Source organism: Ammodytes marinus (genome assembly GCF_949987685.1).
Source record: "Ammodytes marinus genome assembly, chromosome: 17".
Classification (NCBI taxonomy): Eukaryota; Metazoa; Chordata; class Actinopteri; order Uranoscopiformes; family Ammodytidae; genus Ammodytes; species Ammodytes marinus.
Window position 1 is genome coordinate 17,384,127 of NC_137221.1, and position 26,053 is coordinate 17,410,179.

Here is a 26,053-nt window from a genome sequence, read left to right on the forward strand (position 1 = left end):
CTTGTGTATCGCTCTGATTGGTTGTAGTGCTATCCAACTGTGTGCAGTGGCATTTGAAATGCACGAGTAGGAGCCGCCCCTTGAGTTGGAAATTACTATTGATCGTGGCCAGACCCTCTATCGTTTAAAATATCAGGGTCTGGATTTCCAGGCTACCATTTTTGGCAAAGAAATGCCAAATGTACATATCTAAAGCCTTGTACTAAGGAACCATGCAGCACACAGCTGAGGAAGGTAATGTACACAGCATCCTCTGGTGGCTTTTTGGAGAATCTTAACTATCAAGTGCCAGAGGACTGTGACTGTAAAAAGCAGAAGTGGGTTCAGAGCAGCTATAAAATAGGATGTGTAGAGGCCTAAAGGTTTCCAGTGGCTAATAGCTGACAGATTTATCCAAGAGGAAATCCCTATCTAACAATCTCATCCTCTAAATGCTTTCAGCAGACTTGTGAGTTTGGTACCCAATGTTATTGTTCTGTTGCACAATGAAACAAAAAGAGAGCGGGAATAAGAAAAAGATGACTGACTTTCTAGTGGAATCTAGACCAGACTTTTGCTTCTAAAGCAAGACCAGGACTGATTTGTTAGTGTTCGAGTGTGTGTGTGTGTGTGTGTGTGTGTGTGTGTGTGTGTGTGTGTGTGTGTGTGTGTGCGTGCGTGTCCGCCTGTTTTTTCAGTTATTGATGAGGTGTGCAGAAGGTCTAAATGAGCAGCTCTGTTCGTTACCTTTGGGTGATGTAGAGCCATTCACAGGTGTTACCACCAGAAACAAGCGCTGGTTACTATTTTTTAATAAGGCAGTCTGTCCTTTTCTACACATGAACGCACAAAACACACAAAGATTACTTCCATGTACCCTGAACAAACACAAGAGAGGCATTAGTTTTGTTATTGTTTGCCTTTGCTGAGTGGCTGCGGTACTCTAAAAAAATAAGGCTCCCACAGTACACCGAAGCAGATCTGACAAGGTGGTGCAGAGGACACTATGTTAGTGTGTGTGTGTGTGTGTGTGTGTGTGTGTGTGTGTGTGTGTGTGTGTGTGTGTGTGTGTGTGTGTGCATCTGTGTGTGCGTGCGTGCGTGCGTGCGTACATGTAGTCAAAACTGTTTCTGGTCATCCAATTAGGCATTTTAAAAAGCTTTAAGTCTTTCCACTTGCAGAAACATACACACAGGAATAATATATTATATGTCGACTTTATTTGACATATCTTACTACATAAATTAACATACCATATAATTGGTAGCAATATAGAGTGTGATTTCTCAAAAAGAAAAAAAAAAGAAACAAGACAAACATAAAAACAATGTAAGGTGTCCAGCCTTAAACCAAAAACAAAGAACAGAGTATACATTGCCAAAAGAAAATACATCATTCTTTGAGTGACAGGACGATATTTTATCATCAAATTAAGAAAAAGTGACTTCCCAATGAGGGGTGGTGACAGATAAAGGGTTGGGGGGATTCTCTTCTCCCCAACAGCATCAGCTGTCATGACAGGCACACTGCCTACAGAAAGATTTTCCCTCAAACTGGACCACAGATCAGTGCCATGGAATTTGTTTTTACTCATAAGTTATTTAACGTAGCAGGGGCGTGTCATGATCTTGTGTTTCAACAGTATACAGTGTTTCCTTTCTCTGGGAAAATCTCAATAGTCTCTTTGAATTCCTAGCATTCTTCTCCAAACAACACAGACGGAAAAAGAAAAAAAAAACAGGAGATGATGATGCAAGAAATCGAGGAGCGTTTTTTTTTTTCGTAACTTCCCACAAGTTAAGTGTCTAGGGTATCATCGAGATATGGCGCCCGCCTTGATGTTTTGAGTTCGGCTCTTTCATCCTTTCAGTCTGTATGTGATGGTGATGTATGTTTGTTTTTTAACTTCCATCACTCATCTCCTGCCGGGAGATTTTCTTCGATCCTCTTGATAAACTTCATGCGGATTTCCGTCACATTGTCCCCTCTCAGAGTGTCCTGAACAAATTTCACATCCACGGCCATCTGGACCTAAATCACAAACATAATAATTTCGATTTTATTTCATTTCATGAGTTTTCTCTTTGTGGACCCTCAATTTACCACATTTATATTTTGAAAATGTACAATGAGTATTGTATTTTTTGATATACAGTATTTAAGCTTAGATATACTTAAAGCTACAGTGCATAACTTTTTCATATAAATGAATGTCGGTTACATTCATTCAATCGCTAAACGAGTTGATTTTAAGTTGATTAAGCCCACAAGCTCAGTATGACCGTGTTTACAAACTGGTGTCAACCTCCCGACACTGGCGTAGTTGCTCAAGCGCCCACGAAATGTTTCACTTGTTGATTCTTCTGCTAAGAAAACACCTGGATATACAACAGAAGGAATAAAATCCATGCGTGATCACCAAAGGCTTACCTCATGTAGATGCACTAACAGTGTTGTTGTAATTACTCAGATTTCCTCTTGGGGGCAACATAAGTTACGCTCTATAGCTTTAAGTAATATTAGTTTTTACATATTCAACATACTGACCCTTACACATCAGAGAAAAACTTAATCCAGACTGTTTAAAGGTGCTACGAGGGACTATTTCTATCTAATTTTTCCTCTGATGATAATAAATAACATGTAACAGCAAACAGGACCATCAGTGCAAATAATGCTGTTTTTAAACAGTTTTTCTTAATGCCTTTGTCATGGGTACGCTCACCCAGGAACTACACCTATCGTAATAAAAACACTACCGCTTTTGTCCAAAGAGAGGTTGCAAGAATGAACACAAACTGAAAGCTCTTCGAAGCAACTTTAAATATCAGCAGTGTTGACCATCTTACCATCTCCAGAGCTCCTCTGAGGACGCCGCACAGCAGGTTGGAGTAGATGAGTGTGTTGTGGCTATCGGGCAGCTCCACAAAGTCCACCAGGGGGTTGTTCTCCAGCATGAGGGAGAACTCGTCTCCGGCTGGGCTCCAGTTAGTCACACTGGGGGTGATTCCCAGGTACATCTTAAATGCAACCTAACAACAATCACAGCACGGTGAGGGGGAGTGGGTAAAAGAAAGACAACAGAGCAAGATTACTCAATTAAGGTTTTTTTTTAATGCATGTGAATTTAGCTGAAGCAAATGTCACATTTTCCACATCTGAGACACCTGTGGCAATAGGTTTTGTCATTGGCAATAAGTTATTCTGCTAATGTTGCGTAAAATATATTCACACAAAACATATCAGTCACTGCAGTGTCACACAATATAGGTGTTAAACACATTAAACTCTAAACTTTTATTGAACATTTAAAAACGTATTGTAACCATTCAACCTAATGACCAAATATTATTGTAAAGATTTGATTACTGTATATGTTTCTAAAAACTTCAGCTTGTGTTAAACTGATCCACCAACAAACCCCAGTGAATACAGCTGCTTCACTTCACTGGACGGCTTTAACAGTGAGGCATCATCTTCACACAGTCTTAAATCTGCACCACGTGCATATTGACGATAGTATCTGCACACACCTGATTTCTGTTAACTGCTGTCTGATGCTTCCTTTCTTCTGCAGCACTCTGTCCCTGTGATGTGTCACGAAAAGGCAAGCACACTTTTTCCACGCGTGCGAGAAACAAATCAAAGCTTGTTCGAGCTACTAACATAGCTTGTTCGAGCTACTGAAATTGCAGTCCAAACCGATTTAATCATTCACCAGCGCTGTGCGGATTTTTTGAACGCAGCCTTACCTTAACGACAAAAAAGTACTTGAGAATATCAGTTAAGAGCACCACAGCTTAAGTGGTGTGAATACATCTTAACCTCCCAAAGAAACCATTCATGATTGAACTTCTGGTTTTTAACAAACAGCAAGGCTCCTTCATGTTTACACATCTGACTGAGGTAGTTTCAGAGTTCAGCTAAAGGCTCTCTTTTTCTCAACCTACACCTTTCTGAAAACCAGTCACATTTCTCCCCTTATAACATCATAAAGGGAGAACACCTCCCCGGCAGTTACTTTAAAACCGGCAGTTTGATTCAGAGCAAAACAGCGAAGACTGGGCTTTTTAGAGGCCGGGACTTGAAGAGACAGGCTCTAAAACAGAGTGTTTCAGACCGATGCTGAAAAAAGGAGATTCAGCAATGGCACTCAGAGATGTTTTTCAGACACTGTAAGGTGAAAACAGTTTCTTGTACAACCCCAAATTACATTTTTGAACCTTAAAATGAGCATAATATGTTACCTCTAACAGGTACTTTAGTTGTCTTAACTAAGAGTACTTAGACAAAGGAGCAGATCAGGGGTATTGGTGGATGTGCATCACCTTTCTGAGGGATAAGATTACATTTCATTCCACGTAAGTGTATCCTCGCCCTCTGAATATCAAGGCAACTATCCCACAAAGTCAAGGAGAATGCGATCTTGGCCTTGCGAGGAGCTAGACGGAAACTCTAAGTGTTTTCTAATCTACTGAGTCACAATAATCACATTACCCTTCCCCTCGCAAAATCCTTCTCTTCTTTCGCTCATCAATCTCTTGGATGTTTCATCTAGATCACACGATCTTATCTTCCCTCCTCTGTCTCTCCCCCTCCCTCTATCTTGGGAGAAGTCCACGGTCACGCTCTGATTGGCCAGCAACCTTCCAATTACCTTAGCAATGACATCTGCCGTTTCTCGGAAATCCTGACACCTGCCGATGCTGGAGCGTGCCAGGAAGTCCTCGATCAGACGCACTCCGATGTTGTAGCCCCTATGCAAGAGAGACACAAGAGAAAGAGGAGTTAAGTCATTATTCGTAGTAGTAGTAGTACAGGAAAATAATATTGAGGAGATAGAAGACAGTTCCAAATGCTCTAACACATTTCTGCGTCATAGTGCTTGGCAAATCATGTTTAGCTATGACTAGAAGGCCATGTCAAATCTCCTAACTGCAGATTTTGAATACCACTGATCCCGATCCTAACATGGTCTGCCTCGGACCAGTTGGCAGGCCACTACCACAGTGGGCAGTGCTGCCTTCTAAGGCCAGGTAAGACAAGCCTTACAGTCACTTAATTCGCAAAGAGCTTAGGGTTGCTGCACAACCAGAAAAAGCAAAGTAGCGCAAGTCCAAAGTCCTGTCAGCGTGACGGGATGTTTTGAATTTTTTGAGTTATAAACCCATCGATTTTCCTTAATCTGATTTTGTGGGAGAACCGTTAGCCAGCGTTGCTTTCCAGATATTTTTTTTTCTCTCTAACTCTCTCTCATAAAAGCATACACGTTTTCTCTTCTTCTTCCCATAAGTTTGAAGAAATTACAAGAGCAGAGTGGGTAACGTCTTAAACAGACATGTGGGAAATAAAAGCGGATTGTGTCATCTCTCCTCTCTAGTCTGTGTTTAAGTATTTGATGAACTTACTGAGGGCGGACTAATGTGTCGGAGCAGTGTGAAGGCGTGAGTTATAGGGAGACACCCAGGAGGCCAATACAATTACTTCTCTTCCCTTGGATAAACAAGCAAAAGATCAACTTCAAAACATTGAAGCCAAGCGAGTGTTTCTGTACTTAATATGTGCATGAGAAGAATAGACCATCTAATGCACAGTATATTGTAGGATATATAAAAAAAATGTAAGATATTTTTTGGGCATTTTTGCTTTAATTGACAGATGAGGTGAAATGGGGCAGAGAGGGGAAGACATGCAGAGATAAGACCCTGGCGGGATTGGAACCCGGGTCTGCCCGAGGAGGGTACGCCCTTACACACTGCGCCACGGGCGCCCCCATGTTGTAGGATATTTGAGGTGGTTTGCGACTATGATGTAGAAACTAGGGATGGGCATTTTCATTAATTTCAATATGGGAATTCTCTCATTACCCTTTGAACAAGTAATCGATTACTCTGGAAACACATTTTTAATCGTAAAGAAAAAACCAGGAGGTCCATGCCCGACTGGAAACACAAGCTGAACCGATGTTAAGACAGTAAATAGTCCACTATGTTTTCCTTGGTGTGTGAGTACTGTCAGTATGTAGGACAGAGCTCTTCAAATCCAAGTTATGAATTAAATAACAAGTGATGGTAAAATACGCAACCGTGGTGAAATATGTCCACGAGTCTGTGGTAGGCTAATAGCCACCTTAATGACGAGTTCCAATCAGCCCTCAATTTAGCTGGGTTTTTTCTGATATTTTTCGATCTCTTGTTTGTTGTTCGCTGTGATGGTGGCTTGTACTCCGGCTCGACAAATGCTATAAACTCGCAGAAGCTTTCATCTTACACCAATACTTAATGGAAGCATTATATATCCACTCACCATTTTCACTGTTAGCAGGCTAATATCTGATCTGCTATCATCACAACGGTGTGTGCTAACGGCGCTAGCAAATGCTGTGATGCAAGTCTGTTGTCTGACCCCACTGTTTACAGTTGTAAACAATAGTTAGCTGCCAGTAGTGAAACGTATATCGAATAATAGATTAAAATGTGACCTTTTGTGATTAACAAAAGAAGACAAATGCCAATAATAAAACTAAGGCTGACTGTATGGTTAAAAAACGTTGTTCACTGCCATGGCATGACATTACAAATGATCGTAAAAATAAAAAATAAATAAAAATAAAAAATATATATATATCAATAAATCAAACGTTAACTTAGCTACAATCGTAGTAACTGCATTCAGATTACCACACATTCCCTATCTCATGTGCCACTGCAGCTCCACAAGGCCAATTAGGGCTGGGAGGTATGACGGTATCATACCGTGGACGGTATGAAAGTGTCTACTGGGAGAGATTTGGCCATACCGTTTATACCGCAGAGAAATACAGTTCATGTCGCATCTGTCCCTCCGAGTCCCCACAGTAACACCGCCGCGATCGCAGTGTTTGCCGTTCATGTCGAAGTACACGCCCATTTTCTGGTGCATGTTTGAGCTTTGAGCGCCGCGGAAAGGAGAGGAGAGGAGAGCGGAGGGATGGAAATTAAAACCCGCCACACGCCATATGCGGATAGATTTGCGTGCTGGCGTGTAAATTCCATGGTAAATTCTGTCACTTCACCCGCCACTGTGTCGGGTAATACTTTCCAGTCAGGTCCGATCGAATTTGCATATTTAATACATTCGTCATACGCATGATGACAGTGCGCTGCACAGTTCAACTGTTTGTTTTTGCCTTTCTTGTTGAGCTGAACTACGGCGCGATCCGCTCCGCGAGGAAACGTTTTCTCCGAGTTGACGTGTGGAGGCATGAGTCGACAAATCAATCGACTTACTTTGCCCCCTTTTTTCCCTCCCAAGGCAGAGGTTGAGGTGGTGAAAACAAGTGAAAACTGTGCTTTTCCTTTAGCCATTAGAGCTGCCGCCATTATGTTACAGTATTTACATCAAAGCCCTAATGGTAATACAAATTAGATGCTTTTTTTAATGCTGCCCATGCTTAGCAGGTGATTGTAATTTTGTCGGCTGTAGACAGAAACTAACGGAGGGGAGCGGCTCACTGTACAGTCCCTTTAGTCGCGCAGGAGGCTCGAGACATAGCCTACAAACAGATTGCATACAAACAGATCGCGGAAGACTTTCCCATCGGCATCTCTAACCGGGAGAATATCCCAGGTTATTATTTTAGTCTCAAACCACAGAGTTCTTTTGCACGGCGGCTCACTCGCTCACTGGCGAGATCTCACAGTCAGTGAAACGCTGCTTTGCTTGGAATAATCTTTGTGTGTTTCTAAGGTGATTTAACATCACAGTCTTAGACGAGCGTTTAACTTGTGCAGCATATTTTGCATTGTACTGTTTTTTTAATCAACAGTGAAAAAGTAGTCCCACACCGACCGGACTCTTATGTGAAGCGGACACTTCATGCAGAAGTGACGCTCCTGCAGCGCGCTCACGACCAGACGTGAACTCGCATGACACGGTTATAATATAACGGCATAACCCCCTGATTTTCGGATTTCTAATTTCTAATAAAGTCGACTTGAGCATGGAAAACCGGTCATTGGGTCGACACATTCACATCCCTAATGCATATGGAGAAAGTGATAAACACTGCCTACCTCAACACAAAGACTGATCAGACCTTCATCACTTATTTTTTTTAATGTTTGACCATGACTTCTTCTGGTAAACTATTCATTTACCAGCATTCATTATATCCCAAATTCAAGAATAAAATCAATCGTCAAACCACTGCACTTTCAATTACTGGCCCACTTCTTCCACATACTTTCAGTTGTAGGCTTCAAATTCAATATGGAGTTTAACGTGAAAGAAGTTAGAGCTTTTTTTTTATTTACACTATTTTAAATAATTCAAGCTATCTTATATTTTTTTGTTAGGGGCAGATAAAACATGTTTGTGAAGTTAAATGTTTATATTTAAAGGTGATTCAATGTTGCCTCATCACAAATATTCTAATAAACAACATTGTATGTTTAAACTTATGAACACTTTGATTTCTTCAGGCTTCAGCAGTATCACATCATATATCGTGATTAATATCGATATCGATCAATATCGAAAAAAAATAATCGTGATAATCATTTTTGCCATATCGCCCAGCCCTAGTTCAGAGTGATGGGGCAGCCCCATATCAGGTGCAGTTAGGGTTTCAGTGCTAAGGAGGAGAACGGACACCTCTCTCCAGCTACAACTAATGACAGTAGGTTGGGATACTTACATCTTGTCCAGTTGTTTATTGACTTCCTCGTCATTCTCGTAGTCTTTACAGAGCTGGGTGACTAGGGCCCCATAAGTGAGAGTGAACAGCTCAGAGTTCTGCAACAGAGGAAATAACAGAACTCTCCTATTATTTGTGCAGCTTAAAATGAAATGAATAAGGCAGGAATAATGTAACTGAAAGAGTGTGGCAAACTATTATGTGGTGATGAGAATTACACTAGGTCTAATACAGAAAAAGCAGGCTTCCTTGTTTGTTCCAACAGTTCCGGGATGAATAATGTAAAGAATCTATACATATCTAACTACCTATCTATCTTTCTATCTATTTAGTGAAGTGACCAGAGGGTACAAAAACAGAAAATGACATTTTTATGGTAACAAAATCTAAACCCCATATATTATAGGGTTTTTTCTTTCATATCTAAATACCAAGCAACTTTCAAGGATATGTTAAACAAAGCAGGAAGCACCCAGGTATAAGTGTCTTAAACAAAAGTATAGCAGCCAGAAACCCTGCCACTTGTAACTTTATAAATCACAATGGCTTTTTGGCCAGGTCTCATAAGAAAGGAAAAGACCTTAAATTGTCATAAGTTCCTCAAAGTGTAGAGAAGCATGTAGATCGACCATTGAGTAGACACAGGGCTACTTTCTCCAGCTGGGGGTCTAGCAGCTTGTGCTGTGGACAGCTCCTGGTGCTGAAATTAACTCTTAGAGGAGAAATTAACAATTTAAGTTTATAACTAATAATAAAAGTGAAAACGCTTATTTTTATTGCATTATTGGTTAACGCAATATATGATCATTTACACGGAAGGCTTGTGTCTTAAAACAGTTCCAATACAGAGCCAGTGTTGAACATGGCTGCAAAACCGTAGCATAGACTGAATCAGTAACTTCTTACTTAGCGAGAACGGTTATTTTCAGCTAACTTTGAATCGCAGTGTGACTTAGCTCAGGACATGTTGATTTATGTTTTTAATTTACCCTTGTAAAAATGCCGTTCCGGAATATTTGCTTTAACCGCATAGTTTCATTCAAAAATAAAAGGGCTGGGACTGGGAGGGACTATACCATATACGGCTACGGAGGCTAACCATTTAGCCTGTATGTCACAACAAACTACATTTCCTGTCAAAGCTAGTAATAATAAGCAATGAATAAAATGCATAGTGCTTTACGTGTATCTAGCCACACATGCCAAACAAAGATACAAGACTGTCAATTGGTTTAGCTCGCGGAGTGCGCCTAGTTGTTAGGTTAGCTATTTGGCTGCGCCTAGCATTGTGCTAACTAGCTTTGGCTAATGTTAATCCTGCGGGAGTCGCCTACCATCTTCTTGTTGTCAGATGTTCGGTTGGATTGCCGGGACATTGTGGACAGGATTACAGGCACACACCGGTGGCGACACGATATTAATCCTTTATTTATTTGATTCTGGCCAAGCAGTTATTTCCGTAATCGCCAGTTGAGTCGCACACATTCACTAACGTCAAGCCAGCTAGATGAAAAGATAAACTTCCGGTGATACTTCAGATTAAAATGACTATAAAGAATAGCCCATGAGACAAATACCAAGAGTAGACTAGACAAGAAAATAAACGAAGTATTTGATATTTGAACAAATGTAGGTATACGAATGTTATATTGCTGTTATCAAGCCATTGCAGAGTTCCCTTCCCTTCTTACCAGAGAAACACATTACACATTTTATTTTGAATTTAAAAAATCATCTCATATCCGGTATTTCTTTGGTAACTCTTCACTAGCTTGACATAGCTCGTCGGTCAGCTGTCTCATCAGTCTTTTCTCCTCTCGGTGTGTTGTTTTATCGCCGTCGTGCGTACTGGAGGGGAAAATACATGGGAAAAGATGACCACAGTGAAACCTACTGCTCAAAAACCATAATGCTGTCAGGAGTAAAACTAGAAGTTGTCTCTGAGTTCAAATAATAGGCCTCCTAATCGACTCTCAACTGTCCTTCAAATCTCATGTAAAAAAAAGTTAGTCACAGGGTTAAGTTTAACTTATCAAATGTTCGCTTCATTAGAAATTCAATGACAACTGATGCAGCCAAGATTTATATGCATGCTATGATAATGTCTCATTTCACATAGGCTACTGTTTGACCAGCTTTGCACAAGCCAATAAGACAACACTCAAACCACTTGAAACACTGTACCTACCACCATTGTCTTATGTTAAGAAAGTATAAACTTCTGAGCTGGGACAACCTAATAAAGTATGCAAATCTTTGCCTTATTTTTAAAATGTTGCACAACAAACCTCTTCAACAGTGTATCACTCAGAGGTCAAATTCAAACCGGACAACCAGAGGCTTGTCCCGGGGAGACTGTGTAGTACCCTTTAGAAAAAGTGCCTTTAGCCACTCAGCATTCTCAGTTACAGCGTGACAGGAGTGGAACTCACTACCAGCTCATATTAGAGAAATTAGTTCTTACCGTCCCTTTTCAGGACAGCTGAAAATATGGCTTATTAGTAGGCCTAATCAATTGTGTACACACTAGGACTGCATTTGCTTCTCCTGCCGACTTCTTAGTAACTGTTTTGTCCTGCTTGCTTGTCTCTTGTGTGCTCCTGTCCTGTGTTGTTCATGTGAGTGTCTAAATGTATATGTTTGGGCTGCATGTTTGTGCTTTATGCTGCTATATGTTTGTGCTGCTGGTTTGTGCGTTATGCTGCTGTATATGTGTTTTTATTGTAGGTGTGTCTGTCCTGCTCTATCTACTGTTTTGTGCACTTTCCTATAATGTTTAATGTACGCTGTGTTTTATTGTCTGCTTATTTTATTGTTTGTTTGCCATTGTCTGTCAATTCGTTCTTACTATGTGTTACTGTATTTTCTGAGTCGACTATGTTGTTTTTTAATCTTTGTTTATACATTTTATTTCTATAATTTTAGGTTTCCTTTTACATATCTGGCAGGGGACAACAGATGAAAACTAGCCTCTTAGGCTAACTCTGGCTCATTTACATTTTGAATGTTGATTAGTGTGCAATGTCCCTGAAATAAACCAATAAAATAAAATAAAAATACATAGGATTGGCCACAGGATGGCGGCATACGGGAAATATTGTCAATGAAATTGCTGAATTAGGCTACCTGAATTACCTTAGTTAATAGTTTGTCATATTAAAGCAGGGCATGCCGATTTGAAGTATAGCCTATGATAAGTCACACTTTTCCAGATGTATTTGAATAACAATACATCATAGTGTGTGTGTGTGTGTGTGTGTGTGTGTGTGTGTGTGTGTGTGTGTGTGTGTGTGTGTGTGTGTGTGTGTGTGTGTGTGTGTGTGTGTGTGTGTGTGTGTGTGTGTGTGTGTGTGTGTGTGTGTGTGTGTGTGTGTGTGAGAGAGAGAGAGAGAGAGAGAGAGAGAGAGAGAGAGAGAGAGAGAGAGAATGACAGTCTGATGAAGACTCGGTATCGGCACATTCGGTGATGATAGGTAACAGATGCGCAGCGTCGCCGTAAATAGCCTACATTATTCTGAATCTTAACATTCACATGGTGTGTTTTGCTCCACACGTTACGATCTCGATCAGGCTATTTAGGTAACCTACATCTCGAATAGCCGCGTACCGGTTGGCTGAGAGGCAATCATCCCATCGTTGAGAAACAAACTCGCTCTGCTTTACATCGAGGAGGAAGAGGAACGGGGCGCTTCGGCTCAATAGGCTGTTTGACAATATAGCCGGCACAGACTGTATAGGGGCTGTGGAGGAGGTCGACCGGTGCAATGATGACGGGGAAATCTGTGAAAGACATTGACAGATACCAGGCTGTCCTCAACTCTTTACTGGCGCGGGAAGACAATAAATTCTGCGCTGACTGCGAATCTAAAGGTAGGTGATTGCCGGCGTCTCTGGATCCTTTCCGTGCCTGCACAACGCTCAGCCTCAATTGAGCCACTTGCTCATTTACTACGCTGGAAAAATGCGGCATCGCATACATTCATCATCCCTCGACCAATTACGTTGCACTATGGTGCAAGACTCGGGGCCATATCCTCACAATGCTGGAGCATGGCATGCTCTACAAATCATGTCAGCTGCCCCAAGGCATAGGCTACTGATAAACACTAGGTAGCCCTAATATATTGATCTTATGAAAAACGCCATCTAAAGAAAGGTTTAGTTGAAAATGAGAGGTGGACAACTATATTACAAGGGGAAATAATGAGTAGCCTAAATGTGATCATTAGTGAAAATCAATGACACTATTGGGCCATACTTGCCACACATCTGAGACTCCCTAAATCCCAGTTGGCTAGGCTATGGAAACCACCTGGGCAGCAGACATAGACATAGAGACATTTGTACTGACTTTGAGTCACCCTGAACACACTGTTCCTGCAGGATGAGTGCAGCTGGGGACACAGAGAAGTCCAATTCCTAACCCAAAGGCATTATATCTCCCGACTTTAATAAGTCGTTCATCCTAAGTGATTAGCCTATTTATAGTGTAATAGTGTCAGTGAAGTAAGGAATTATTTGTGGTGAGAGACGCTATATATCGTCCCTCATGTTTAGTTTTTTTAGGGGGGACGCGTTGGTATTGTACCATTCTGCAATAATTTTAACATGTATAATTATTTCTTATATAAAAGTGTCCATAGTGAGACGTTCAGTTCTATGGGTTTGTCCATGTGGACTGACCCTTCAGTCTGTTAGTAGTCTCACTGAGGCCTTGAACTATGTCATCAGCCGTTTGCTGCCATGCTGGTGCATGCTGTTTTGGTCAGACATATCACAGATTGAGTCAACAAACACATTCCCCAACATTTTGCCTTAATTTTTGTTTTAGGATAAACATCATCAAGTCCATTGAAGTGTCGTGCCCTCAAAACCCCTGCACGGCCAGCAATGGTTCCCACACATAATCCTCAGCTGTCAGTGAAAAACACTCCTATTAGAAAGCTGTCACATCCTTTTTTGAATGTCTTTTTCTATTTTCTTTTTTTTTAGGCACATCAGGTTGTATAGGAAACATACTGTATTTTGGCGCTGATGCCCTGTTATAGTATTAGCCCCTTGCATTCCAATATACAGTGCTATGTCCTGCACTAGATTTCAAACTGCCTCTGACGTCACTCAGTGGCAGTGTTGTTGATGAGATTGGTTTCTCCATGCTGTACCATGTCCGGGAAGTGATTCAACAGGGGAGTTGCATGTTGATCATTTTCGACATCTACAGTACATAACTGGCACCACTCCCACCCTTGGTCATAAATTCTCAGGTGAAGACTCTGAATGTACAGCACGTAAATAACAACACAGCACATCTTCGTGGGACACCCATGGTATCCCTGATGAAACCTTCATGAATGATGAATGAGAAAAAGCGGCTTTCCATATTTTCGAAGGCAGTAAGATGTATCATGTATCGCTTGCCTTTCAGCATCAGAGCTGATGAGTTTGCCTCTTCGACAACCACACACAGAGCTTGACAAGGAAACGGCATTATGGGATACACAAAGTGCACAAAGCACTCTCATGTCTCAGTTGTGTCATAGCTTTAGAAAAATCCCATTTAGCCTGTATCAGAGCCTGAAAGTACACTGAAAGTTATGGTAGCTTTTCACTGTGGACTTAAGTGCCAGGCTGTGTCATGGCAGGGAGGAAGAATTTCTAATGTTTGGTGGAACCAGTGGAGACAGACACACTAGGTGAGCAATCATGTCATCATCATAACATTATCATATCATCATTACTTCATGCTGGGTGCATTCGGGGCCATCACTATCCAGGTGTTCTTCCTGTGTCTCTATTTCCACATTTCATATCCTTCCCTTTCTTCCTCTGTCTCTCTGTTCTTTACAGTGCTGGGCCGGCATCTCTATATCCCTCTCAGCTATAGCTGATAAAAAATGATCTTGGGTGCCGATGCTGGCAGCACACATATTTCTTAAGAAACACTGAAGCAGGTCGTGTTGCTGCTGAAAAAGATACTAGTGTAAAGAGAATGTATCTTTATTCGGACAAGCCACCTCACATAACATACTATAACAGCATAATACTGATACAAACCAAGAGTGCAATTGCCTACAATTATGTTTAGAAGCATCATCGACAATATGCATCATCTGCCCAATCTTGAGTTTGTCAATATATTGTTTTATGATGGATCATTGATTTGTTCAATACTCACTATATTTAGGTTATCTTTGTTTAACTCTTTCCCATCAGAGGTGAAATGAAGTTTGGATCAAATCTTGTCTTATACACACACACAAACACACGACTACACACACACACACACACACACACACACACACACACACACAATATTTCATGACACGTGAACAATTCGTTTTCCAGCACAAAGTTTTGTTCCAGTGCATCTGGCCATCAGATGGTGTTTCTTTTTTTAAAGACACAAATAGATCGCTGCAGTTGTCGTCAGACTTCAGGCGAACACACTTGTCACTGTTCAGAAGTACATTTTTGAACAAGCACACTGTTATCAGGCTCTGGAGGGTTGTCTGAAGAAGTGACTGTTCTTAGACAAAAGCACAAAAAATATATAATGAGGCCTCCCTTTTTTACATTGTGGAAGCTTTGAACTTTTCTGGACTCATTTTTGGGGACATGTGGGGAGAGAAAGTTCATTTAAATGTTTTAAGTTTGTTGTTCATCTTCGATTTGTCTTCAAACTCATCTCTTTTTTCTTTTTCTCACAAAGTCAAACCCATGTCAAGCATGCCTGCATGTTGCTTTTTTGATTGGTGTGACAGAATGTTGTGACAGACTGGTCTAATTGGACTGCAGAAGAGATTAAGGGTAAGGGGAGAAAATAGCAAACACACACACACACGTGTACACACAGCACGGAGGCTGAAGTTGTACAGTTGCCTTAATTTTTGAAGGAAAGGGACATCTTTTCTGTATCATTTACTGGCCTTTTGCTCAAACTTAGAGTATTTTTTATCAATGTTGCCTTTAAAGAAAACACGCTGTTCGTTTATTATTATAACCATGATATAATATATCGCTCCATATTGATTGAAATTATACACATCAGTCTCATTCCAAAAAATGTTTTGTTTAACTGTGGCTATGAATAAGCTGACACTGAAGTCTATGTTGATGCTTTAAGAGAGGTATTTATCATCCTACCTCCTATTAGCGCCTTTTCTTGAATCAGTAAGTGTTACTCTTTTGTGCATTAGATGACATTAACAACGTCTCACCAAACCACAATGGGCAGACACACACACACACACACACACATGGACACCTTTTAAAGCATTTGTCTGCTCTTCCTTTCCTTCTCTTGAGTCAGGCTTTTTGGCCATATGGTGCTTGACGAGGTTCGGTCTAATCTTGTTTGCTTTGACCGAGATTATCACCTTCCTCTCTACAGGTTATTGTAGAGGATCTGGCAAGATGATCAGAGCTGAGTGTTTTTGTGCTTACACCAGCAAATATGAAGAAGAAAAAAAATTCAAAAACACATTAGCGGTGCTATCTGTCCACCATCATCTACACTTAATGTACAACTAACTCAGAAATGTATCTCTGCTTTGTGTCTGTCTGCAATTTACCGCCTGTGCTGCCCAACTTCCTATATCTCATTTCCTCTTCTCTGCATGAAATCCTGTATCATTTGTTTCTTTTTCTTTATAACCTCCTGACATTGTGATGCTTGTAACCTCCTGTGAATTCGCAACACTGCCAGGAACTGATGGAGAGAAGGGGGATAGCGGGTGAGGCAGGTGCATGATGTAGTCAACACTTCTTCCTCTGGCTTCAGTCTCAAGGGGCTCTCTTTGTGTGTGTGTGTGTGTGTGTGTGTGTGTGTGTGTGTGTGTGTGTGTGTGTGTGTGTGTGTGTGTGTGTGTGTGTGTGTGTGTGTGTGTGTGTGTGTGTGTGTGTGTGTGTGTGTGTGTGTGTGTGTGTGTGTGTGGTTGTGTGCGTTTCTGTGTGTGTGTGTGTTTTCTGCGTGCGTGCGTACTTGCTTGCGTGTGTAAATAAAGCCTTCCTCCTTTCTTGTCCCCATTGTACTTGTGTTTACGTACACACTGGGCGCCCTGGTTGCCGTGGAGATATCACCTGGTGATAAACTGCTTGTCCCTCCTTGCACACTGCCACCTATGCCCCCTTCCCCCTCACACCCCTGAATCTCATCCAATGGGACGCCAGCAGGGATTTCCATTGGAGCAAGGAGAAGGTTGGCTGTTTTTTTTTCGTGCACTGGCTGATAGTGTTCAGAGTCTAGCAGAACCAATTGGTTGTGTTTTTGCTGATGGTGTGGATTTATCTCTCTTGGTTATGGACTAGAGCAAATTAGAGCTATAATAGAACTATTGAGAAGATTACTAAGCTCTCTAACAGCCATTGAAATGCACGTACTCAATGCAAGAAGAACCCACTCTGACTCTCACATAAATAACAATCACATTAACCACAGAGAGCACAAACAATGACAGCAGGGACGGGAGTAAATGAAGCATAAAGGCAAGTCAAAAAAATAAACATGTTGAGAAGAATCTAACGCTATGATGGAGTGCCTTACTCATCTTTTGACGCATAAGCCATTAAACCTCAGTGACTCACCTGCGGAATCACAGTCGTGACACTCACATTGTAACGCAGATGGTTGGTACCGTAGATATACGTAAGTGAATTATCAATAGGGGTCCATCTGTTTAGTCAAGACAGGGAGTGGGTCACAGGGTGGCTTCAGGGTTTTTGTCATGGGGGTTTTCTGGATGGGTTTAGACGCTGAGGTGCCGCAGGATGGGACGAGTGTGTGCTGTGTATACATGAGTGTGTGTCTGTGCTGTGGTGTAGGAGGGTGTAGGCTCCACTAATGACTGAGGCGCTATGGGATTAACTGGATGCACCATTTATCCTTGTGGGATATTGGCTAATGAGCCATATGCACCTGCCCATTGCTCGTGTGTTTGTGCAAGTCAGCGGGTGTGACATTAGCAAATCTTTATGTAAAGTCGGTCGCCATAGGTGTGTGTCAAGAAAAGGCAATGAGATAATAATATTATGGATGTGTATATGTCTGTTTTTTGTTTGTTTGTTTGACATTTTGAGAAGGGAAACCTCACAAAAAAAGTGCAAGTCTTATTACCATTGTGGTCCTTATCAAACAAACCAACTCAATCAATACCAATATAATGAAATCCCCTGAATAAGATTTCCTGTGATTGTTAATGCATCACAGTGTTGTGTTTTAGTTATTTTTCCACATTCAAAATTATTTATATCTTCATTAGTTTGATAAATGAGAGAAAGTCTTCCCAGTTTCCAGGCAGCCATTTGTTTAATTAATTTCCATTTATTTCCCATATGGTATGAAAATATATTGGCAAAGTTTCATTGTCATTATGCATTGAGGTTCACCCCTTTAAATCCTACTGACTCGAATAGTTTTAAGAGTTTCCTTATTGAATGTTATTAAAAATGAAAATCAATGGCTGACTATAAGATTGTACTTACGAGGATAAAATGTATAGACAATCTGACTTAGACTGTACTGTAAAATGTATGCATTCAAAAATGCATGCATTTTATATAAGGAAAGTATTCAAGTTAGAAAAGTATATTGGAGGGACAACATTAAAAGTAAAAAAAAAATGCCTGTAGGCAGTGAAGGTCATCACAAGTATTGTAACACAAATCATCAGTGTGTGGGTGAGTGACAGAGAGGTTCATTATAGATGTCCGCTCGTCATACCCCCTGTTCGTCCCAGCAGGTCCTCAAACAGCTCCATAATTTGATGACTCTTAAAATCCCCTCTTGTTAGTCTATGTTCTTGGCCCGCTCTGCCTTCTCCTCCCTGATGTGCTTTAAGCAACCACAACAACAGTCCGTTTTTTTTTTTTTTTTTTTTTTTGCCAGGATGATTCATCAATCTCCTATGCAAGCCCTCTACTTTCGGATAGTTTGCCCTCTAAAAACCGAGCACAGATTTGTTATTCAGACCTACTAAGTGAATATGTCATACCTCAAACTAAGGTGTTGGCATTTGTTCTTTGATTACACAAAGAGAAGAGGAAGCGTGCTCACCACTTTTACTCCACGGTGGAGAAATGTACACTGCATTGCAAACTCTGTAACACGGAGGAGCAGATTTGTAGAGATTGTTTTTTTTTTCAATCTTTCTCTTTTAAACGTCTATATTCCTCCTACTCTCTTCCTACTATATCTGTTCAAAGTACCTGGAGGTGTGCTGGATAGACATACTGCATATGGCTTCTTGCTCAAAGCACAGCACCGATTGGAACCAAACAGGCTACTGTAGTGCAGTATGCAGTTGGGATTCACTTGAAATATACTCAACTCAGCTCAACTCTGTCCTGATTAGACACTTTTCCTTATACCAGTGGACACAGGGCAAATGATTTGGAGAGGAAAATATGGCAGCCTGTATGTAAACAACACAAGAGCCATACTAGAAGCTCTTTGAGGCTGTATACTTTGGCCCATTGGTGCTCTGACACTCACAGCGGCGCTAGAGGAAAAGTCAGTGAATCTATCGAAGTCAATAGGATTCTGTTGAGATGTTTAAGTCTGAACCACGGCAGTGGACCAACAGAGCAACATTACCTTCCCTGTAGAGCTGTGACACTTGCCTGGCTAAAAGAGATAAAAAAGAGCACAATAAAAAAGAAAAAAAATACAACAGTGCCAGTATCCAGGCGAAACCCCGGAAAGCATATGGGTGGAGAATGTAATAGGAGGGGAGAATGAAAACTGCGAGCGCGAGATATGGACGGCCAGGGGGAGAGGAGGAGGGAGGCGGCGGGGGTGAATGAGAGAGATAAGAAAAATGGCATCCGGCACATAGTGGAGCATGAGGACAGGACGGAGGAGGGGGGGTGGGGGGACAAAGTAATTCCAGCGTTCAGGGAGTTCAACACAATTGACACAATCTCTCTCTTTCTCTCTGTCAGTGCCAATGTGCACAGCAGCTAAGAGGGCTTTGCAGTGTAATTCAGCTATTATTAGCCGGCATGACAGCTAATGCTGCAGCCAGACGGACAGGATAACGGACAGGGCTGTTTGTCTTACTGTCTGTCTGTTTGCTGACCCTCTGTTTATGTTTTCTGGTTTGATCTTTGATCTTTTGTTCTCACCCTTTAGCGTCTTCCCCTGCCTGAGGAAAATACATAACAGAAAATACATGAAAACACAGAGTCAGTCAGTCTTGTGATTGCCTTTTTAATTATGCAAACAGAAGAAACCCTTTAGCATTAGTTCAGGATGGAACCAAGACAAGAGGTTATTATTTGACTCTGCACCCAGACACAGTGTTTCCGCCAGCTGCCGCAAAGAGGAAGGTTGTGTATGCTTTGTCTTACTAAAACCCAGCTTCCTCTTAACATTTGCATAGAATGCCCCCTTTTTTTAAACACAGCACAGTTGACTCTGAGTACTAATCGAAAGCTGCTCTTCCACCTAGTGGCACAAAGGCCACAGTGCATCAACGTGTAGCAAGGTTGGGAGCAAGGACTGGCAGCCGAGATGCATGGTGAGAGAGTGGTTGAGACAGAGGAGAAGGAGGGGCAAGAGGAGCGGGGAGGGAGGAACCAGTAATCTCTTTGAAGCTGACTGTATCCTCTGAAGAGGACGGTTGCATAATTTAAGTGGAAAAATAGCCCGACTGTGTTTGTTTTGTATATCACCCCCTCTCAGAGTCTTATGTTCAGGCAAGGATCCTGACAGCTCTGCTGGTAGAAGGAAGATAGCACACACAACACTACAGCCTACACCTACAACTAAATAGGGGTGAATATGTTATACCATGAAGATACAGTGCATATGGCAGTAAGATGGGCCAAAACGTCCCACACGGATAACCACGCACCCACACACACAGGCTCATGACCAAATGACTAATCATCCCTGCAGGTATCCAGGCTCTGAGTGTGTGTGTGTGTGTGTGTGTGTGTGTGTGTGTGTGTGTGTGTGTGTGTGTGTGTGTGTGAGTGTGTGTGAGAGAGAGAGAGAGAGAGAGAGAGAGAGAGAGAGTGCTTGTGTGTGTTTCTACTCCCCCTCTATCCACTTTCAGTGTCAGTTGTGTTATGTAGGCTAACTCTCCTATTGGATCCCATTATGTGTCAGGACACCGCATGACTTAGACAGGATTAGATGTGTTCCCAGCTGGATTCAAACTCATAATTGAATTTCTCGCTTGTGTCTCTATAATTGGAATCAAATTAATCAAATTAGTTTTATTCATCATACCTCGCCTGTTTACGCTACCTCTCTATTTCTCTTGTATTGTCATCTTTTGGTTCTGCAGCACATTGACTGTGTTGTCCTTCTCAAAAGGCTTTTCCACTTTAAATATTACAAACTGCTGTACCTTCGTCTCTCTGCCAGGTCCAAGATGGGCCTCCTGGAATTTGGGCATCTTCGTGTGTATCCGCTGTGCGGGTATCCATCGAAACCTGGGGGTCCACATCTCCAAGGTCAAGTCTGTCAATCTGGATCAGTGGACGCAGGAGCAGGTCCAGGTCAGAGGTCGCACCACACATCCAAACATCTATATGGGGCAATTTGCTACACATTAACGTGTGACAAAGAGTGCATGTTTTAATTTTTTTCTAAAATAGTCATGTGATACAGTACATGATGATTGTATTCACATAAGATAGATGCACCATTAGAATTTATTAACGATTTCCAAGTTGGTTTACAACCAACCAAAGCCCAACAACCTTAGACATCTGAAAACTGCACCCAAAGCCTTAATGCTCTGATTTCCTGCTTATGGAGCCACTTGTTTGCATTTGTAGGTATAAAATGAAGGTTACACATGTTGAGAAATATGGTAATCGCATGTGTTTCCTAAAAAAGGTCAAACTTCTCTTTTAACTTTACTGGACAAAATATTATTTGAGTGAGTACAATGTGAAAATGTAGGTCAGATTTTCACTTTCTCTCTTTGTTCGCTGTTTACTACAGCCTTTTTGTGTTGCAAATGGTAACAGGACTAAAAGGAACAAGGGACCTAATTGGGCATTTTAGACATTGGAGAAATACATTGCTCATTAAGTATTAGAAACAAATGCATGTGCCCTTTTCTAATGGCAGTTATTTGGTAAGGTGCCCAAACTAGAAAGGAGAACCCTGACCAGATCTAATGTCTTCATGAGTATAATGTATTTCTCTTTTCCTCTAAAATGCCCATTTGTTACTCCCTTGTTCCTGATAGTCTTGTTTTCTTCCACGCTACCTACCAGTGTGCAGTGCAGCTTGTCAGGGTCTGACAGTAAAAGATAGCCAGCATAATGCTTCCCTAGAGTGTTTCCTAAAATCGGCATCTTCATATTTCTCTTTTCTCCACAATCCTTTTACTAAGACTTATACACAACATGAATAATTACCCTTGGATATTGTGTCTTCACTTATTACACTGCTTAACAACATGACGTGGCTTAAGTTTTTTTGGGGGGCCATCACCAGTGTGTTCAGGAGATGGGAAATGCCAAAGCCAAACGTCTCTACGAGGCTTTCTTACCCGAGTGCTTCCAGCGCCCCGAGACGGACCAGTCTGCAGAGATGTTCATCAGGGACAAGTACGATAAGAAGAAGTACATGGACAAGGTCATCGACATCCAGATGCTCAGGGTATGCATCTCAAAACAGGATCAGCGGAAAGAAGAAAGAAAAAATGGGCCTCTCCATTGAGCAAGGCCATTCAATCTTTAAGTGTCTGCTTTTGTTTTCCTCCCTACAGAAAGAAAAGAGCTGTGACAATATACCCAAGGAACCCGTTGTGTTTGAGAAGATGAAATTGGTGAGTACGTCATGCAACCGCTGCTTCCCAGCACGAGTAGAGTGTAACTGATCTTGTCCTTAAAGCAATAGTGCGTAACTTCTGTCGCCCCCCACAACCCCCCAAGAAGAATTCTGAGTAATTGCAACAACACTGTCAGAGAGTTGAAGAGATGAAGTTTCAGCTGGCAGGGGAACATTGGGAGTTACAGTGCTGTTCTGACTAGAGGGGGAAGGTCATTTCCCCTCCAAGGAGTCTGGAGAGAAAAGGATTCTGGACTAATATATCAATGCAGACATAGTGCATTCATTGTATCGACTTTCTCTGTTGTGACAGAAAAAAGACATCAGCCCCAAGACAAATTCACAGGCCGTTACAGACCTGCTCGGATTAGGTATTGTAACTCTCACACACACACGCACGCACGCGCGCACACACACACACACACACACACACACACACACACACACACACACACACACACACACACACATTCAAGTTGGAACAACAACAACAAAAATAAGTTCAAGTTTAACAATTGCATGTTTGATTAGATTTTATCTTGAAGAAATAGTTACAGAGATACAAGTTGTATACTCATCCTTCCATCTGCCCTCCATTAGATGCCCCTGCTCCGAGTCCTGCTGTGTCTAATGGTGGAGGACGTGTTAGAAACAATAATGAGAGTCCAGCGGTGTCTAACCCAGCCCTGGCACACTCTGCACTGGATCTCTTCAGCTCCCTGCCACCACCCTCCTCAGCTTCCTTCACTAAAACCATGGTAGGATCCAACACACTGTGCAGACTGTACGCTTTATGCTCACCACAGCAGCCTTTAGTGGCGTGGCTTTAGGGATGGCAATGACAAGGCCTGTCCACCGCTTTGGTCTGTACTGAAATATCTCAACTCAAATTCGTCACAATTCTGTGAAGACATTCATGCTCCCCAAAGGAATATGTTAGATAACCTCTGTATTTCCATCCATCATCCTCATTCAGTCAAAACTTGAATTTGTCATTTAAAGGTGGAGTCAGCGATCCTGGAGAAACATTGATGTCAAAATCACTTTTCTTTCAAACTGTGAATATCTCCTCACCATCCGCGCTACCTGTTTGTACCGTGTGTGCTGAAAAATAATCTGGTGTTAATACACAACAGCAACCACGGGCATGTTGCTAGCTACGGTGGCACACCCTTTTTTGCATTCCATTTGTTTACATACCCGTTTACAGAGCCTAGGCTGTGCATCAACACCAGATTTTTTTCTCAGCCCAAACACAAATGGACAGGTGGCGGATGGGGATGAAAAACACTGATTTTGATAAAAAGTGATTTGACAACCAGCCTTTAAGAATAACTTTTAGCATAGCAGTAGCATAGCTAATGACATTCCCATCAATGTCAGTTGTAACTTTATTTAGTGCCAATTAGCAAACAGATGCATGCTAAGAAAGTGCACAGGGCACTTAAAGACTCAAAGTGAGCTAAGATGGTGAACATGGTACACAAGAACTGCCTAACCTGAGAATGTTTTCTTTGTCACAGTGAGCATCAACACTCTCCTTTGTTCCTCTTAAACCATTCCACCCTTTTGCCCCTCCACTCTAGCCTATTTCCAGCTCCATGCATCAGAGCAGGGTAACAGCCTCAGTGCCCGAAAACCTTAGTCTATTCCTGGATCGGGCACCCAAAGTAGAGGGGGGCAAGAAACTGTCCAAGGACTCTATTCTCTCCCTGTACGCTTCCACCCCCTCAGTGCACGCCAGCAGCATGGCTACTCACGGTGAGAACTTTGAGAACCTTATCTCAGATGTTGTTTTCTCCATGTGTCCCTACGCCTCAATATAATTGGTGAGTTTAGTTTTGTCCAAGGGACTAGGAAATTTGCATTATTAATTATTATAGTTAATATTAAAGTCTACCTGCATCTTTTCTCTCTGTGTGGTTATTTTCAACAGGCTTGTACATGAACCAAATGGGATACCCGACACACCCGTACGGTTCCTACCATTCTTTAGCCCAGGCAGGTGGAATGGGAGGCGCCGCGATGACGTCACAGATGGCAATGATGGGACAGCAGCAGAGCAGCATGATCGGTGTTCAACAGAACGGCATGATGGGACAGCAGAATGGTTTGATGAGTGCCCAGGGTGTCATGGCCCAGCCGAGTGCCGTTATGGCGCCGCCCTACATGACAGGGATGAGCCAAAGCATTGTGGGTCAGCAGCAGAACGGCATCATGGGACATCAGCAAAAAGGCATCATGGGACAGCAGCAGGTTGGAAGTTTGGCCACATTACCTCAGCAGCAGCAGCAGGTGTATGGAGTGCAACAAGCCCAGCAGCTACAGTGGAACATTACCCAGGTACATTTTTATTGTGATTTTCTTTTTTTTAATGACCTAAAATAGAGGTCCAAACTTGGTCAGAGTAGTCCGATCGTCCATTGTAGGTAATATAGGAAAGTGTGTGTGTGTGTGTGTGTGTGTGTGTGTGTGTGTGTGTGTGTGTGTGTGTGTGTGTGTGTGTGTGTGTGTGTGTGTGTGTGTGTGTGTGTGTGTGTGTGTGTGTGTGTGTGTGTGTATGTGTGTGAGTGTGTGTGTGTGTGTGTGTGTGTGTGTGTGTGTGTGTGTATACCTTAAAAGTTCATTTTCTATTGTGATTTTTTTAAATGACCAGAAATATAGGTCCACACTTATGTATACCCGTATCCACTGTTGGTAATATAGGAATGTATATGTGTTCGCTTCCAGGTGACTCAGCACATGGCTGGCGTGAATCTCCACAACACCAACGGCATGATGGGATACAGCGGTCAACACATGGGAGGATCAACAACTCCAAGCTCAGCACACATGACGGCACATGTTTGGAAATGAGCTCATCTATCCAAGAAGTGATGTAACGCCAATAGCCAATAAAAGAGAGGGGAACTGGGTTGTAGGAATCTGCGAACTCTCCACAAGACATTTTCTAATGCAAGGGAGGAGGAGGAGAAGGAAGAGGAGGAAGAGGAGAAGGAGAAGGAGGAGAAGGAGAAGGAGAAGGAGAAGGAGACATGTGTGAAGAAGAAGGTTTGGGAAAACCACTACTACCTCTCTTTCTCTCTCCTCTCTGCCCATGCTTCCCCTTCTAGCCTCATCCATGGCCATGTTTTGCATATATCCATGCTTGCCTTCAGAACATTTTCTTATAATGACCAAGACAACAGGGTTCACAGGTTTACCGGAAAGGATCATATATCTCTGTACCTACCTTGAATATTGACATCTATTGGAACTAGACACATTTCCCCTACAATTAAGGAGATACCTTGTTGAAGGTATAATATTTTCTACTTTCTGAAGAAGTTTGACATTTTCAGAAATACGCATATTTGCTTTTTTTGCAGAGGATTAGATGAGAAGATTGATAAAAAAAATACCAGTCGCTAAGCTTAGCAACATAAGGACTGGAAATTGGAGACTTTGAACACAATATTAAACAAACAAGATGTAATGTCTTAAGTTATCCTACCCCATTAATATTATTTCAATATAAGAAACCCCCTTTATGTGTTGAGAAGTTTCCAGGTCCTCAGTGCTTCACAAGTGCAAGTGGCTACAAAACCTACCTTAACAGCTCTTAA

At 41.9% G+C, this 26,053-nt stretch overlaps 2 protein-coding genes across 2 annotated transcripts; one reads left to right on the top strand and one right to left on the bottom strand.

Annotated features, from left to right (window-relative positions):
- Positions 1-1,630: 1,630 nt before the first annotated feature.
- trappc3 (trafficking protein particle complex subunit 3) lies at positions 1,631-10,144 on the bottom strand. The gene is made up of 5 exons (XM_080046135.1): positions 9,991-10,144; positions 8,657-8,754; positions 4,637-4,736; positions 2,829-3,011; positions 1,631-2,010 (listed from the first exon to the last, which is right to left on the bottom strand). The coding sequence occupies exons 1-5, from the start codon at positions 10,030-10,032 to the stop codon at positions 1,891-1,893; spliced, it is 543 nt and encodes a 180-aa protein (XP_079902261.1). The 5' UTR covers positions 10,033-10,144; the 3' UTR covers positions 1,631-1,890.
- A 2,276-nt stretch (positions 10,145-12,420) lies between these two features.
- smap2 (small ArfGAP2) lies at positions 12,421-25,304 on the top strand (the record flags this gene model as incomplete). The annotated part of the gene is made up of 9 exons (XM_080045513.1): positions 12,421-12,526; positions 21,027-21,160; positions 22,113-22,277; positions 22,387-22,446; positions 22,762-22,819; positions 23,049-23,206; positions 24,035-24,209; positions 24,385-24,791; positions 25,179-25,304. The coding sequence occupies 9 exons, from the start codon at positions 12,421-12,423 to the stop codon at positions 25,302-25,304; spliced, it is 1,389 nt and encodes a 462-aa protein (XP_079901639.1).
- Positions 25,305-26,053: the final 749 nt, after the last annotated feature.